The sequence below is a fragment of the Oncorhynchus tshawytscha genome, linkage group LG19 (genome assembly GCF_018296145.1).
Source record: "Oncorhynchus tshawytscha isolate Ot180627B linkage group LG19, Otsh_v2.0, whole genome shotgun sequence".
Taxonomy (NCBI): Eukaryota; Metazoa; Chordata; class Actinopteri; order Salmoniformes; family Salmonidae; genus Oncorhynchus; species Oncorhynchus tshawytscha.
This window is the reverse complement of record NC_056447.1, coordinates 10,383,520-10,400,223: the sequence shown is the minus strand read 5'-3', so window position 1 is coordinate 10,400,223 and position 16,704 is coordinate 10,383,520. Positions and strand designations below refer to the sequence as shown.

At 44.0% G+C, this 16,704-nt stretch overlaps 2 protein-coding genes across 2 annotated transcripts in view; one reads left to right on the top strand and one right to left on the bottom strand.

Annotated features, from left to right (window-relative positions):
- Positions 1–10,263, bottom strand: part of LOC112218349 (protein unc-119 homolog A-like) — a 46,564-nt gene extending 36,301 nt beyond the window's left edge. The window contains 1 exon segment of the mRNA XM_042301345.1: positions 8,261–10,263. Coding sequence (XP_042157279.1) covers positions 8,261–8,384 — 124 coding nt within the window. The 5' untranslated portion in view covers positions 8,385–10,263.
- A 2,564-nt stretch (positions 10,264–12,827) lies between these two features.
- Positions 12,828–15,721, top strand: LOC112219091 (beta-crystallin A1-like). The gene is made up of 5 exons (XM_024380305.1): positions 12,828–12,911; positions 13,773–13,964; positions 14,208–14,349; positions 14,692–14,834; positions 15,087–15,721. Exons 2-5 carry the CDS (start codon positions 13,798–13,800, stop codon positions 15,232–15,234), a joined length of 600 nt encoding a protein of 199 aa, XP_024236073.1. The 5' UTR covers positions 12,828–12,911; positions 13,773–13,797; the 3' UTR covers positions 15,235–15,721.
- Positions 15,722–16,704: the final 983 nt, after the last annotated feature.

The following is a 16,704-nucleotide window of genomic DNA, read 5'->3' as shown; positions in this document are numbered from 1 at the left end:
TAATATTTGGCTAGAGGAAGTGTGATAATCATTAGGATATTTTAGTGATCAGCAGTAGATGCCCTAAATGCCCCCCAGCCTTCAGATTTGAGCTAAACAGTGCACTTGCACTTCAGATGTGTTTTAATGCTATGGATGCAAAAGTTAACTTATTAATTTCCAAACGGCAAGGGTTACATTAAATAGGTGCAATCTTTTTTACTTATGCATTTGTTAATATTCAATTAATAAGCACACAAACCATTTGAACAAAAACATTCACTGTGAAAGTTGATACATGTACGCCCTGGTGGATGCGTGGCTGACCCACCAGCCACGCATCCACCACACCCTGACCTTCCTGTGGCTTTCCTTCCTGTGGCCTCGGCAATCCCCCTTACCATCTTGCTTGAGGATGGCAACTCTAATAGAGGAGTTGGTTGAGACACTGAGTCTCAAACAACTTCTGTATTGGAGTTGCCATCCTCGAGCAAGAAGCACATTATGTAAAAAATGCAAATACTATTCAGTTTTTTTTAAACTTAATTTAAAAAAACAGTGGACTTTTGAACTTTCACACAGACAAATGTCAACATGAGTTTTCATAATACAACAAAGGCTTCTATGAAGCTATGGCTGCAGTAAGCTCTAATAACTTTGTAATGTGCCATGTGAAAATTATACAAATTTTAAAGGCCAATATTATATGATTGTGTACCTCGCTAAGAAAACACACAGCTAAAAGGAAAAGGGGATACAGTGCATTCGGAAAGTATCCAGACCCCTTCACTTTTTCAAAATTTTGTTACGTTACAGCCTTATTCTAAAATTGATTAAATTGTTTTTTTCCCTCATCAATCTACACACACAATACCCCATAATAACAAAGCAAAAATAGTTTTTTAGAAATGTATATAAAATACAAAAATATATACATTTACATAAGTATTCTGTCACGACTTCCGCCGAAGTTGGTGCCTCTCCTTGTTCGGGCGGCGTTAGACGTCACCGGCTTTCACCGATCTACATTTCTTTTTCCTTTTGTTTGGTCTTGATTGTACACACCTGGTTTCCATTACGTTATAATTTATTCCCTACTTAACCCTCTGGTTCCATCATAGTTTTGTGCGTGTTTATTGTTGTCAAGTTGTCTCTGCCGGGTGCCAGGGGTTCCTACTCCAGCTGGAGCTCTACCTGGCAACTGTTCACCCGACTTCGGGACGCGATAGTGTGAACGCCCTCATCTCCTGTCTGACTGGTAAAGCCCTGGAATGGGCCAACGCCATCTGGGGAAGGGAAGGACCGACGTTGGACAACTATTAAAATTTCACCTGCCGCTTCCGGGTGGTTTTTAATCCTCCACCTGAAGGGAGAGCAGCGGGGGAACGCTTGTATCATCTGAGACAGGGCATGTGGAGCGCACAAGACTTCGCTCTGGACTTTTGAACTCTGGCGGCCGGCGCGGGATGGAATGAGCGGGCCCTGATCGACCACTAAAAGTGTAGTCTACGCGAGGACGTTCGTAGGGAGCTAGCCTGCAGGGGAACCACCCTTGCCTTTGACCAGCCCGTGGACCTCTCCATCCGGCTGGATAACCTGTTGGCCTCCCACGGACATCCGGGTCCGTCAGTTCCGTCCCCCAGCACCTCCGGTTGGGAAATTACAACCCCTACCCGTTCCACAACGGCCGTGGTCACACCTATCAGTGGATTTCGTGACGGATCTTCCTCCGTCTCCTTCCTTTGCCCGGTCTCCCTACGGCTTTACAGACTGTGGAGGCCCTGTTCACCCACCTCCTCCGGCACTACGGGGTGCCTGAGGATATAGTTTGAGTGGGGTCCCCAGTTCACGTCGAGGGTCAGGAGGGCGTTTATGGAATTCCTGGGGGTCTCGATCAGCCTCACTTCAGGTTTTCACCCCGAGAGCAACGGGCAGGTGGAGAGAGGTAACCAGGATGTGGGTAGGTTTCTGAGGTCCTATTGCCAGGACCGGCAGGGGAGTGGTCGGCTTTCAGCCCCTGGGCAGAGATGGCCCAAAACTCCCTCCACCACTCCTCCACTAATCTATCTCCTTTTCAGTATGTACTAGGTTATCAGCCGGTCCTGGCACCGTGGCATCAGAGCGAGATCGAAGCCAGATCTCTCCAGAGATTTTTGATCAGGTTCAAGTCTGGGCTCTGGCTGGGTCACTCAAGGACATTCAGAGACTTGTCCCTAAACCACTCCTGCGTTGTCTTGGCTGTGTTGGTGTGCTTAGGGTCGTTGTCCTGTTGGAAGGTGAACCTTCACCCCAGTCTGACATCCTGAGCGCTCTGGAGCCCAGTTCCTGCTGCTGGAAAACATCCCCACAGCATGATGCTGCCACCACCATGCTTCACTGTAGGGATGGTGGAAGGTTTCTTCCAGACATGACGCATGGCATTCAGGTCAAGAAGTTCAATCTTGGTTTCATCAGACCAAAGAATCTTGTTTCTCATGGTCAGAGTCCTTTAGGTGCCTTTTTGAAAACTCCAAGCGGGCTGTCATGTGCCTTTTACTGAGGAGAGGCTTTCGTCTGGCCACTCTACTGAAAAAGGCCTGATCGGTGGAGTGCTACAGAGATGGTTGTCCTTCTGGAAGGTTCTCCCATCGCCACAGAGGAACTCTGGAGCTCTGTCAGAGTGACCATTGGGTTCTTGGTCACCTCCCTAACCAAGTTCCTTCTCCCCTGATTGCTCAGTTTGGCTGGGCGGCCAGATCTTGGAAGATTATGGGTGGTTCCAAACTTCTTCCATTTAAGAATGATGGAGGCCACTGTGTTCTTGGGAACCTTCAATGTTACAGACATTTTTTGGTACCCTTCCCCAGATCTGTGCCTCGACACAATCCTGTCTCGGAGCTCTACGGACAATTCCTTCAACCTCAACCTTGGTTTTCACTCTGACATGCACTGTTAACTTCTTGGATATAGGGGGCGCTCTTTTAATTTATAAAAAAACGTGCCCGTTTTAAGCGCAATATTTTGTCACGAAAAGATGCTCGACTATGCATATAATTGGCAGCTTTGAAAAGAAAACTCTAACGTTTCCAAAACTGCAAAGATATTATCTGTGAGTGCCACAGAACTCATGCTACAAGCAAAACCAAGATGAAACTTCAACCAGGATATGGGCAGAATTTTTGAGGCTCTGTTTTCCATTGTCTCCTTATATGGCTGTGAATGCGCCGGGAATGAGCCTGCCCTTTCTATCGTTTCTCCAAGGTGTCTGCAGCATTGTGATGTATTTGTAGGCATATCATTGGAAGATTGGCCATAAGAGACTACATTTACCAGGGGTCCACCCGGTGTCCTTTGTCTAAATTGGTGCGTAATCTACAAGCTGCACGCAGTCATCCAGTGATTGAGAGGAGAGAGGAGGCTTTCAACGAACGATATATCATGAAGAGATATGTGAAAAACACCTTGAGGATTGATTCTAAACAACGTTTACCATGTTTCAGTCGATATTATGGAGTTAATTTGGAAAAAAGTTTGGCGTTTTGATGACTGATTTTTCGTTGTTTTTTTTTGGTAGCCAAACATGACGCACCAAACGGAGCGATTTCTCCTAAACAAATAATCTTTCAGGAACAACTGAGCATTTTCTATCTAACTGAGAGTCTCCTCATTGAAAACATCTGAAGTTCTTCAAAGGTAAATTATTTTATTTGAATGATTTTCTGGTTTTTGTGAAAATGTTGCCTGCTGATGCTAACGCTAAATGCTACGCTAGCTATCAATACTGTTACACAAATGCTTGTTTTGCTATGGTTGAGAAGCATATTTTGAAAATCTGAGATGACAGTGTTGTTAACAAAAGGCTAAGCTTGAGAGCTAGCATATTAATTTCATTTCATTTGCGATTTTCATGAATAGTTAACGTTGCGTTATGGTAATGAGCTTGAGGCTGTATTCACGATCCCGGATCCGGGATGGCTCGACGCAAGAAGTTAACTGTGGGACTTTATATAGACAGGTGTGTGCCTTTCCATATCATGTCCAATCAATTGAATTTACCACAGGTGGACTCCAAGCAAGTTGTAGAAACATCTCAAGGATGATCAATGGAAACAGGATGGACCTGAGCTCTTTTTCGAGTCTCATAGCAAAGGGTCTGAATAGTTATGTGAATAAGATGTGTTTTTTTATTTGTAATGAATTTCACATTTTTTCTAAAAACCTGTTTTCTCTTTGTCATTGTGGTGTATTGTCTGTAGATTCCTGAGGATTTTTTAAAATCCATTTTAGAATAAGGCTGTACTGTACCAAAATGTGGAAATAGTGAAGGGGACTGAATACTTTCCGAATGCACTGTACCTAGTCAGTTGCACAGCTGAATGCATTCAATCGAAATGTGTCTTCCGCATCTAACCCATCCCCTCTTAATCAGAGAGGTGCAGGGGGCTGCCTTAATCAACATCATCTGCTCCCGCGAGCAGTTGTTGTGGGGTTTAATTGCCTTGCTCTTGGGCAGAATGACAGATCTTTACCTTGTCGGCTCGGGGATTCGATAAAGAAACCTTGTGGTTGCAACATTATCTTTTGACATTTTGCTATGCTGAGCGAAATTCGTATCCTATTGCGTCACCATCTGCTCCTGTCTCCCCTCTACTGAACGTCGACACCTGTGCAACTCGAGCCTGGCTCAGGGGAGCACCTTTATCCGTAGATCATGTTCTTTCCCTCGGCTAGTCTGATGATGAGCAACACATTTTAAAAATTGATTATCAATATAGGAAGCAAGCTACTAATATACTTTTGTTTTTTAAACGTTATATGTAAATTGCAAGTAATTACTGAAGTTATGAATGGGTACTGCTAATCCTGTAGCTTTATCAGTAGAATATTTGCATTAGCAACATAGCTACTACAGAGCCATTTATTTCGTGTTTCTCTCTCTCTCATATATATATATATATATATATATATATATGGCTCTGGCTATACTAGCAAACAGTTATCGACTAGCAAACAGTTATGTTACAAATACATCAGTTCGTAAATCACCGTTCATAAAAACACTATGCATAGCTTGTAAACCTTATTTGGTTGACATGTTGAAGATAATAGCAAGGGGCTCGAACTCAAATCGCTAGCGGGCAGGCCCAAGCTTGCAGTACGTCACCAAAATGTGTGTAGATTCCCTGAATGGGAAAATTGCGAAACACAGTTACCAAAAAACAGTCGCTTTCAAATTAGGGATTTCATGGCTTGTTAAAGGTAAAACAGTAATTCTGCTCATAGATGATGCATGTATGAACTACACATTGACATATCCAGCCTAAAGCAGAATGTTTAAAACATACTAACGTAGTTTAGCCCAATTTGCTAAAGTCCCGCAGCATGTCTTTAAAGGACAAGGACAGTGAACTGTCACGAACCAGCTCGAAGTCCGTAACAAAAAGGGAGACATTGTGGAGATAAGGAATAACAAAATATATTTATTAACTGAGGTAACCTAAATACAATTAACAATGGGGTGTGTAGTCAGTAATCAGTAGTGTAAGTGAGTGGTTGCGTACATAGATGTGATAATGAGAGGTGTTGAAAGGTGCCAAAGCAAACAACCAAAAATGCCACAAAAATGCCACAACCAAAATCCGACAGTGTGTCTGCATGGAGAGAGTCTCCTCAATGAATGGGGAGAAGGTGTATTTATCCCGGGTGTGTCCCATTTCGCTGATGACCCTCCCAGCTCCGCCCACCGACATCCTAATAAGGAAAACAAGAGCAAAGAGAAAGAATTCGGCAGACAGAGTGGGAGGGTCGTCACAGAACTAAATGAAAGTCACTGACTGTCAGACTCCTGTCTTGTCCATTGTGTGCTCTGTCAGAACTCAATAAACTCACACACAAACACTGACTGTAAGGCGTCCTTCTCTCTCTCTGTCTGTCTCCCTCTTTCTCTCTGACTGGAAGAAATGGTGCCAGCCTCTGAAAGAGTGAGATCCCTTTGTTCTTCAGGGGACAGAGGACACAAGGCCAGCAGACAGGCAGACAGCGAATGAGCCAGCTAGCAAGCCAACGAGGCAGGCAAACAGACAGCCAGGCGGACGAATAGACAGAGAGAGACAGACTCTTCCTCCTGACACAGAGAGGACTGTCTGTGTGTGTGTGTTCCTGTTAGGCCACAGAGAGATAGGCTGCTGTAACCATGGAGAGATTTTCCAAGATGCTGCAGCCATCCAAGCATGACTCCCCTCTCGTCCCGACACCCCCCGAGTTGGAGCTTGTCCCGGCCTGGGAGTTGGGCTCATTAGGGTATTCCCAGCTGGACATTGTTCAACACTACTCTTTTTCTGTTTCTATGGCAGTAGCACTGTATAAGAAAGGGTTCTCTGACCAGGTAGAACCTTTTCACCTAACAAATAACAATTTTCTAGAATGAAAATTGGGGCGGCAGGGTAGCCTTCTGCCCCTGTTCCTAGGCCGTCATTGAAAATAAGAATTTGTTCTTAACTGACTTGCCTAGTTAAATAAAGTTAAAATAGAGAAGGTGTTAAAAAAATGTTCTGGATAAAAAGGTTCCATGAGGAACTCTCATCCCTGTTGTGCAGAGGAAGAATCCCAATTTATAAGTGGCTGGCTGGAGGTCAGAATGCTATCCAGAGGAACAGAAGCTGCTCCAGTTTCAACTGTTCTGCCTGCGGCTATGGAACCCTGACCTGTTCACCTGATGTGCTACCTGTCCCAGACCTGCTGTTTTCAACTCTCTAGAGACAGCAGGAGCAGAGACACTCTGAATGACCGGCTATGAAAAGCCAACTGACATTTACTCCTGAGGTGCTGACCTGTTGCACCCTCGACAACCACTGTGATTATTATTATTTGACCCTGCTGGTCCTCTATGAACTTTGAACATCTTGGACATGTTCTGTTATAATCTCCACCCGGCACAGCCAGAAGAGGACTGGCCACCCCTCATAGCCTGGTTCCTCTCTAGGTTTCTTCCTAGGTTCTGCCCTTTCTAGGGAGTTTTTCATAGCCACCGTGCTTCTACACCTGCATTGCTTGCTGTTTGGGGTTTTAGGCTGGGTTTCTGTACAGCACTTTGAGATATCAGCTGACGTAAGAAGGGTTTTATAAATAAATGTAATTTGATTTGATTAAGTTAAACAACAACCAGCAGTTTATAGGCTACGTATGAGGGGATGGAGGGTGTTTTGATGGGCATCAAATGGCACCCAATTCCCTACATATATAAGGAACGGGGTGCCATTTGGGACATCACCTGTTGTATAAGAAGGTATTACTTAAAATAGTCAAGGGCCCTAGAGGCCACCTGTTACCTAACTTCCTGGAGGTTAGTGGGGTTAGGGCATCAGAGATGGATAGATATAGCTGCTAAACCACTCTCTCTCTCTCCACGATGCATTCGAAAAGTATTCAGAAACCTTAACCTTTTCCACAGGAGTCACTACAGCGTGACGGGACAAGGACATCCCGGCCAGCCAAACACTCCACTAACTCAGACGATGCTGGTCCAATTGCGGGTGGTCTCATTGGTCTCCCGGTCACAGCCGGCACAGGTCTCGAACCAGCATTTGTAGCAACGCAGTTTGCACTGCGATGCAGTGTCTTAGACCACTGCGCCACTCAAGAGGCTCCTTCTATAAAGTTTTTAATGCTTATCAATTTCCGTACACAAAGTATCAAAATACTAAAATATTACACAGGCATCTTAAAGAATTTCATTTAAATGTTACATGTATTTTTTGTTCACAGAAACATTGAGAAAATATGGAAAAATAAATAATGAAATGTTAATTATATAAAGCAGCCCGTGTAATCATCTGCCAGAGAGTAGACCCAATCTGCCCGAGCCCCAAGTAATACATTTGGGACAGATAACTCACACCTGAATCGGCCCGAGCTCAATCCCCACATCCGAGCCATAAGTAATACTGCTGAAGGCGGTCCAGACTCGGGCCACATGACGTCGGCCGAGTCTGACTCTCAGCCGGAATCGGCCCAAATCCACTGTGCTAGCTGGGCAGTTTCCAGTAATCATCAGCTGTTGACAATCTATTGATTAACCAGATAAGATGGAACGTGGTTACATTGTTGCAATGAATGCATGAACAGCGTGGAAGGGAAGGAAACTGTCTAATAAAAGAAACACTCTCTTTGCAACACTTTGCTTAGGCCTCTTCACACTTCATTCACTGAATGAATGGGGTTTTATGTGTGTCTTATTACTAGGCTACCAAAAGCAGCCAGTCAATCGGTAAGCCTAGTGTGGTGTATGGACTATCGAACTTACTCTCGGTGATCTTCTGCAAGCCCAATACGTCCTCGGGAGTGATCGCCATGTTCCCGAGCAGTTCCTCTTCCGTGGTCGCCGGTACCCCCACATCCGTTGAGTTGCTGCCTTTTTTTACTTTCATTGCTGCTGTTGGGTTCTGGTTTGCGTTCGGGCTCGCAGTGGCCGTTGATGTTGTTACTGCCGCTTCCTCCGGTATCTCTTCTGACACAGCAACTGCCAGGATTATTACCGGTGGACTTCTTAGCGCTCAACGGTCCCGGCTGTTGCTTCTGCTGGTGCAAGAATAGCTCATTCTCTGTCCCTCCTCCCCCTTCTCCTAGCCCATGCCTGTAAGATACAAAACAGTCATCCTCCCTCCCGCCCTCTCCAAAGCCTGCACAGCTGCTGTCTGTAGCTCCTTGGTGCTTAATTCAAAGCCCTTCTTATTTCTGAGTTGAAGTCTGCCGTCTGCAGGAGATGATACTGCTATAGAGTTGCTCTCTCTCCTCCTAACACCGAACAAATCCACCTACAGCGCAGTGTCTGGCTGAAACAGTCTCTGGTGGGGTCGTCTGCGGGCTTGCAGCTGCCTCGTAAAGATTGCAAGGCAAAGTGAGCGTTGTGCCTTTTCGTCGTAATTGGAAAGAGGGAAGTGGCACTGGTTGAGATCCAAATGCCCAAACTGCAGCTTCTCCACTAACATGTCGCATTTAAAAACAATGCAAGGATTTCGAGATCTGATATATTTTGTTTGATCCCTATTGGGCGCTACCCCTATCTCTCAATTATGTATGGTCCATTTGGATGTCACTCCAAAAATGTTTTGCCATGTCAGCTGAAAGGATACTGCCTGCTGATTTCCATCAAGAGAAGTCAATTAGGCCTATTGGTTTGTCAGAGGACCAAACAGATACATTAATCATGTGGGGTAGGCCTATAAACTTATATAGCCTAAATTTCTCCAGATTCTTTCATTATTTGCAGCAGGCGCATTAGGAAGTGCAATTGAGTAATAGGTCAGAACCACAACACTGAATGCCTTAGTAGTATTTAATTTGTCTCTCTAGACGTACTGGTTACCTCACACAATGTACCAATATTCCAGCTTGCCTAGGTAGCAGGCGTAAAAAGATGCCTAAACGGAGTTCCCACTTCCATTTTTCAGGGGAAATGGAAGTTAGGTTGAATATACTGTACCCTTGAAAACCTGTGGAGAGTGGGTTTGACTTTCATTGGATACCACAGCCTATTAGTACCCTACCCTGTACTGACCAGACCGTGTAGTGTCACTGGACTAGACAGCAGTCTATACATCATTTGAGGTTATTTCCTATATGGTCATAGGTTGCGTATTAATAAAGTGGCCTTCTCTCCTTGCCTCTGCAATAAAGCAAATGCCAAAGGTTTGCAAAAGGTTTGCATTCATCTGGCTGGCCTGTTCTTTCAGATCGGTGAGAAGGTAGGTGTATGGTTATTAAAATGTACCATATGATAAAATGGACAGGCCTATGCCAGTATGGCCAATGGCATAGAGTCTAGTCCATGAGATTTCCAGTGAATATCCCAGACATTCTGGAATGTCACAGTTGTTCCACAAGTTCTCACTCATCCATGAGGAAATGCTGCATCCTACAGGCCAGCTGCCTCTACTGCAGAGCCAGTCACAGTGGACATTTCAGGATGGGTTTGTCATCAAGGCTGAAAAGGAGCATTTTCACATTTTTCCTGAAGTCCATTTGTAAAAAATACATTGCTGAGATTGTTTACTAGAATACATTTCCATAAAAGGTGCAATAACGGAAAGAGAACACTGCAAAAGAAAAGGGCGGACTCTATGATTGTGGAGAATTATTAGCAGTCTTTTCTTTGTGGATTATGTTGAGCTTTTTCACCCCCAAAAAATGTTTGCAGCAAGAGAAAAATCTGTTCATCCTAAACAAACAGCAACCTGTGTACATTTTCATCTGATAAGGTGGTTGTGTTTCTTAGCACAGGTCTAAGGCGTGTGTGTGTCTGTGCCGCCTGCGTGTGTGTTGAATGGCTGATGTCTGTATACGGTAGAGTATATATGGTCACAGAGAGCTCCTCCCATAGGCTTGCTGACAGTGCTTGTCTCTTTGTCACTTCTGGGCTGCTAACATCAGCAGAAACACTCACTGACACACACACAGAGGAATACATGCTAAGGGTGTCACACGGACGCACACACACACTCACACAGAGACACACACACGCGCACACATAGACACACACACACACACACATTGATATGCTTTATACACATACTAGCAACAAAGCCGCTGCACACCGAAACATCCAAAACATATGCATAGACCAACATTCACTGAGAAACACACACACACACACACACAAACACACACAGAAGTCTGGGCAATTTGCTGACCTCAGTAAGCTGTTCCCAACGAGTTCATTGTTTGGTGAGAGGAGTGGATGGATGGATGCTGTAGCCTCTGTTAGATGTTAAGCATTCTACACTCCCACCAGTCTCTCGCTATACTGTTTTGTCCCATCTCTGCTTGTTTGCTTTAGCAGCACAATGACATACAGGGGAGAGAGGCATAGAGCCATAGAGATTTAGAATAGGCATTTTACTATAGCTCTGTCTTGTCTGATCTCCCATTGTACCAGAGAGAGCGTGCCTGCTTTGCCTTAAGTGTGGATGTACACCGTACTGTACATGGAAATAATGACAGCTCCACAATTCATGTTCATTTAGATTGATTGTAAAAAGGAGATGGAAAATTGCTCTGCCTCCAGCATATTGGTAAATGCATGCTTTCTAGAAACTAGTCCTAGACACAGTTTGTCACTGCTTTCAGCACATCCGTGCATTTACTTAGGACAGAGAGGTTACATACACAAGCATATAGACACAAACAAAATGCATCTAGGAAGAATCTTGAATACGACTGAAATGTTGATGCTAATGTAAATAATTAGCTACATACTTAACTATGCACTACTTTAGAACACAAACAAATGAACAATGCCTATGTGAACAGTGAGTAACATTGACAAACAACTCTTCTGAATCTCATCCAAAAATGTCAACATTCTCCAGAGAAGAACAAATCTATTTTTCTCTCTGTATCCATGGCAACAAGAGCTCTTCTTTTTCTCTGTGTCCATGGCAACAAGAGCTCTTCTTTCTCTCTCTGTATCCATGGCAACAAGAGCTCTTCTTTTTCTCTCTGTATCCATGTTAACAAGAGCTCTTCTTTTTCTCTGTGTCCATGGCAACAATAGCTCTTCTTTTTTGCTGTATCCATGGCAACAAAAGTGCTTTTTCTCTCTGTATCCATGGCAACAAGAGCTCTTCTTTTTCTCTCTGTATCCATGGCAACAAGAGCTCTTCTTTTTGTCTCTCTTTTATACCACCACCACATCTGATATGTTATTAAATCATGGTCCATTCTCACTAGAGATCAGAAATAACCAGTCAGTACCAGTAAACTGTACCAGACTTTATCAGTGCATAGATCTACCCAACCTTTATCCTCCATTGCAGAGACCAGGGTTATATTGCCCCCTCATTACCCCCCTGGCATTGTACCACTGCCCCCTCATCCTAACAAATGTCCTTCTACTATTACCAAAATACTGATCAGTTATGTCATTCACAAATGACCCATAAAGTGTATTTTTGACCAACACTGTTACACTGAGATAAAAATGCATAGTAAGTAAAGTTATATTACACTGTTATCATAATAAAGAGTTAGTTACTTAAGCAATAAGGCCTGAGGGGGTGTGGTATATGGCCAATATACCACGGCTAAGGGCTGTTGTTACGCACGACGAAAGGCGAAGTGCCTGGATACAGCCCTTATCTGTGTTATATTGGCCATATTCCACAAACCCCCAAGGTGCTTTATTGCTATTATAAACTGGTTACCAACATAATTAGAGCAGTAAAAATAAATGTTTTGTCATACCCATGGTATACGGTCTGATATACCACGACTGTCAGCCAATCAGCATTCAGGCCTCGAACCACCCAGTTTATAATGGCCAATATACCAAGGCTAAGGGCTGTCCGACGCAAAGACTTTTGCTATTATAAATTGGTTACCAACATCAATAGAACAGTAAACAAGTATTATTTGTTTCATACCCATGTTCTATTGTCTGATATACAAACAGCTGAAATGCTGTTTCAATCAATCAGCATCCAGGACCCAAACTATATCATATATCATAATCATATTTTTATACACTGAGTATACCAAACATTAGCAACATCTTCCTAATATTGAGTTGCCCCCCCCCCACCCACCTGTATCTACAGTGGTGTGACTGTATGTGTCTGTAAGTGTGTTTCTGTGAGCAAATGTGTGTGTGTGTGTGCATGTCAATTTACTGAATAAACAATTAATCCATATATGTACACTCTTAAGGTATAAAGACCTGCCTTAATTATTTCTGTGTGTGTGCCTGCGTACGCCCATATATGCATATGTATGTGTGTTAACCCCATCTCAGGCAGGTTCAGGCTCAGTAACAATGGATCCCAAAGCAAAGTGCTGACAGTGAATCGGGTGTGGCTGACCCTCTAGCCCCAGGCCACGGGATGTATATATACCCACGCACACACCTCTCTGGCAGACCGCTCAGTGGAACCCTGTGACACACACAGCTTACGTTTTAGGTAGGTCTGCTAGCACATAGCTCCATGTTTATCTAACAGACTTAATTTAGTCCTATCTGTTTGGATAGGTCTGATCTGATGGGCTTTGAAACATAGCTTTTTTTTTTTTAAGATTAACTATAAAGCTGTTTTATTGGAGATTCTCCGTTGACCATGTTTTTTAGTACAGGACGTTAGGCTTCAGGCTTGATCTATGTCCCTGGAGCCGGCCCATAGACTTCTGTTTGTCTGTGTGATAGAGCTTCGCGGGGCTTAGCTTAGTTAGAACGGGACTACAGGCTAGTGTTCCCAAATGATGTGTCTGGAACCAGTGGTAGGTGGTGACTGGGAGTTCTCACTGAAGACTTGTTCGTATCAAGATACATTTTGTTTTGTTTTATTTGGAGGATTACAATATTACTATTTGAAAGGCTTCAGTTTAGGTGGATCGTGGTATAAAATAGTCTGACAACCATTGAGGCTCTGATGACAGGGAGCTTCAGTGGAGAGGTATGAATGACTGGTCATTATGCATAGATCACTCTGTTTATTTAATAGGGCTGGTCAGGCATCTGTCTAAGGCTTTACCTCATGATTCAATGAACTGTGTTGTTCTGTAGCTACAGGTCAGTGGACCAGAGGCTATGCGAGCTTCAAGACAGGGTGGGATTTCTTGGTGTAGACGTCCTAAAAATATGTTTTGTCAAGAATTAACTGAATTATCTATATGTATATCAGACTATTTCCGTGAGAGCTTCTATGTTTTTATACAGTGATGAATGTCTATGTGCAGACATGCTTAGAGAAGAATGTAAGTATGGATGATGATGTTTATTCGTTTTAACTCACCTCTCCGTCTCCCTCCCTCCTCTCTCTCTCCAGGTCAACACTGAGACAGAAGGACGTAATGGCTCTGACCAAACCTATGAATACCATGCCCATGGGCCCATGGAAGATCACAGTGTACGACCAGGAGTACTTCCAGGGAAAGCGTATGGAGTTCACCGCCTGCTGCCAAAACATCATGGAGTGTGGCATGGAGAACATCCGATCCCTGAAGGTTGAGTGTGGAGCGTAAGTAGTCCCAAAACCCTTTACAGTGGGCACTAACTAATCACTCTCTCTCCTTATTCATCTCTTCCTTCAATTCTCTCTCCGTCCATCACTGTCTTTCCTTCCTTGATTTCAATCTCACTCTTTTCTCTTTACCTCCCTCTCCCTACCTTCCTTTGTCTCCCTACATCGCCCTCTCTCTCATTCCATCTCCCTCCATCACTATCTCCCTCTTTCCATCTCCCTTTCTCTCCCCCCCTCTAGTTGGGTGGGTTATGAGCACTCCAGTTTCAGTGGCCAGCAGTTTGTCCTGGAGAAGGGAGACTACCCCCGTTTCGAGGCCTACAGCGGCAGCAACTCCTACCGCATCGAGAGGATGATCTCCTTCAGACCCATCTGCTCCGCTGTGAGTCACTCCACATTATCACAGATCATCACATTATCATGGCAACATTATCAACAGTATCTACAATACATTAAATCACACTTCAATATCTTTACTTTACTATATAATGAACATAACATACCATCATATTACCATGCCAATGTTACCAGATTATATTTACACTGCATTACATTGTATTAGCTTATGATACATTCAATTATCAATAACAATATCTGAAATACTATAAGAATGTAAACTGTGTGTTAAAATGTCTCTCTCTTTTCATCCCATCATCTCTCTATCGCTCATCGCTCTCACCATCCCTCTCTTCTCCATCTATCTCGTTCTCTCCATCTCTATCAGAGCCACAAGGAGTCCCGCATAACCATCTATGAGAAGGAGAACATGATTGGCCGCCAGTTTGAGATGTGTGATGACTACCCCTCCCTGCAGGCCATGGGCTGGTTCAACAATGAGGTTGGATCCATGCACATCCAGAGCGGAGCGTAAGTATACTAATGCCATGACAGGGACACTGCCACTTCATACCAAATATACTACCACTGCTACTTCTGTACACAATTGCCGCAGACTACTACTACTCTACTACTACTTGTACACTACCGACCCAGACCAATCTCTACTACTAATAATGACTGCTTCTACAACTCGTGCTACTACTGCTAGTACATTTCTAGCACAGACTCACCTCACAGTAACAGTGTATCTGATTGGCCTGCTCTCGTCTCACCCTGTAGCTTCGTGTGCTACCAGTTCCCCGGCTACCGTGGCCACCAGTACATCATGGAGTGTGACTGCCACGGAGGAGAGTACAAGTGTTACCGTGAGTTTGGCTCCCATGCCCAGACCCCTCAGATCCAGTCCATCAGGAGGATTCAGCACTGAGCAGGAACCACCTTCATCCCTCCTCTTCTACTCCTCCTCTCCTTCTTCTTCTTCTTCTTGTTCTACTTCCTACTCTTCTTCCCACTCTTCTCTCCCCTCTCCTACACCTCCTCTCCCTTGCCCCTCCCAGTTCCACTAGTCAAGGCAGGATTCTGGGCCGGTCCTCAGGTGCTTACTGACGACGTTACATGTTCATGGCACAAAAGAAAAAAACAGACAAAAAACAAATTGAAAGAAAGAAAGAAAGATAGAGGGAATAACAGAGCTGAGAAAAACAGTAACATGGAAGAATACATCCGCGACTCCTCCCAGAAGCTGGTCGCAGAACTATGAAAACACCTCAGGACCTTTTGCTTTTCTTCATCCACATCATCATCAGCTTCTTTTTCACCATCATCATCACTATTGCCTGTCACTGTGGTTGTCATGGTAAACATTGTATGAGATTGATGAATAAAGAGATTGAGCAAAAGAAAGCGAGAGACAAGACAATGACTGGCTTGTAACTCACACTGCGTTCGTCCTGTCCCTCGCACGCACGCACGCACGCACACGCACACACACACACACACACACACACACACACACACACACACACACACACACACACACACACACACACCAATATTGGGGAGAGGGGGGATACAGATGAGGCTTGGCTTGGGAATATTGTACTGCATAGTGTCTTGATTGAAAGGGGTGGAGCCGAAGGACTTATGAGGGGGGCGTGGCAGGAGGTAATACAATTTGGTTATAAAATGTTATAACTGTGGGGTCGCCATGATATGATTACTTTGATCCGAACATGCTCTGTTCTTTTAAAAAAAATTATCCATTTTGGCTATATATACGTCACAGAACGTAGGGTTATTTGTTCAGACATGTCTGAGTGAAACAAGATATACCCAGTCAAACAGCTATGGGGCTTGGTCAATTACCCACCATGTAGATTCAAACACCCGAGAAATCTATCAAGGGGTCTAGTCTACTAAGGCCACCAAGAGGGTCCATCCGGATAATGAAGACGCAAAGATTGTGTCATCGCCCAAGAAACCAATGCCTAATTTGACACAAATTCTTCAAATACATCCAGACATGTTGGGGCATGAGTGGAAATGTTCAGATGGTCGTATTGGTGGTGTTTTCATGCCTTCACAACCTATGCTTACATTTTACTCAATGAAATGAAGGCAAGGAATTTTGTAAGACAGAAGGTAGATTTTACCTCAAGTGAACGGAGGTGTGTTTTGTGTGTCTCAGTCAAAAGATATTCCTAATAGAATAGAAATGTATTGAAGGGTTGAGGCTGTCAGATCAGAGTTAATCCCGTCGGATGTTGAAGATCAATTAGAGTGTGACTGTGGGTGGTAGCACTTACGCCCCTGCATCTATCTACCAGATCAACAGGTTAAAAACAGGGAAGACAACCAATCGACACGAGTTGCTTCCAGCAATTGAGGAGTATGTCTC

What these genes read in the sequence shown, in the direction of transcription:
- LOC112219091 (XM_024380305.1), top strand. Translation starts at nt 13,798, where the DNA reads ATGGCTCTGACCAAACCTATGAATACCATGCCCATGGGCCCATGGAAG. An exon ending in CTGAAGGTTGAGTGTGGAGC is followed by an intron (nt 13,965 to 14,207) that starts GTAAGTAGTCCC and finishes CCCCCCCTCTAG; the next exon opens with TTGGGTGGGTTATGAGCACT. An exon ending in ATGCACATCCAGAGCGGAGC is followed by an intron (nt 14,835 to 15,086) that starts GTAAGTATACTA and finishes CTCACCCTGTAG; the next exon opens with CTTCGTGTGCTACCAGTTCC.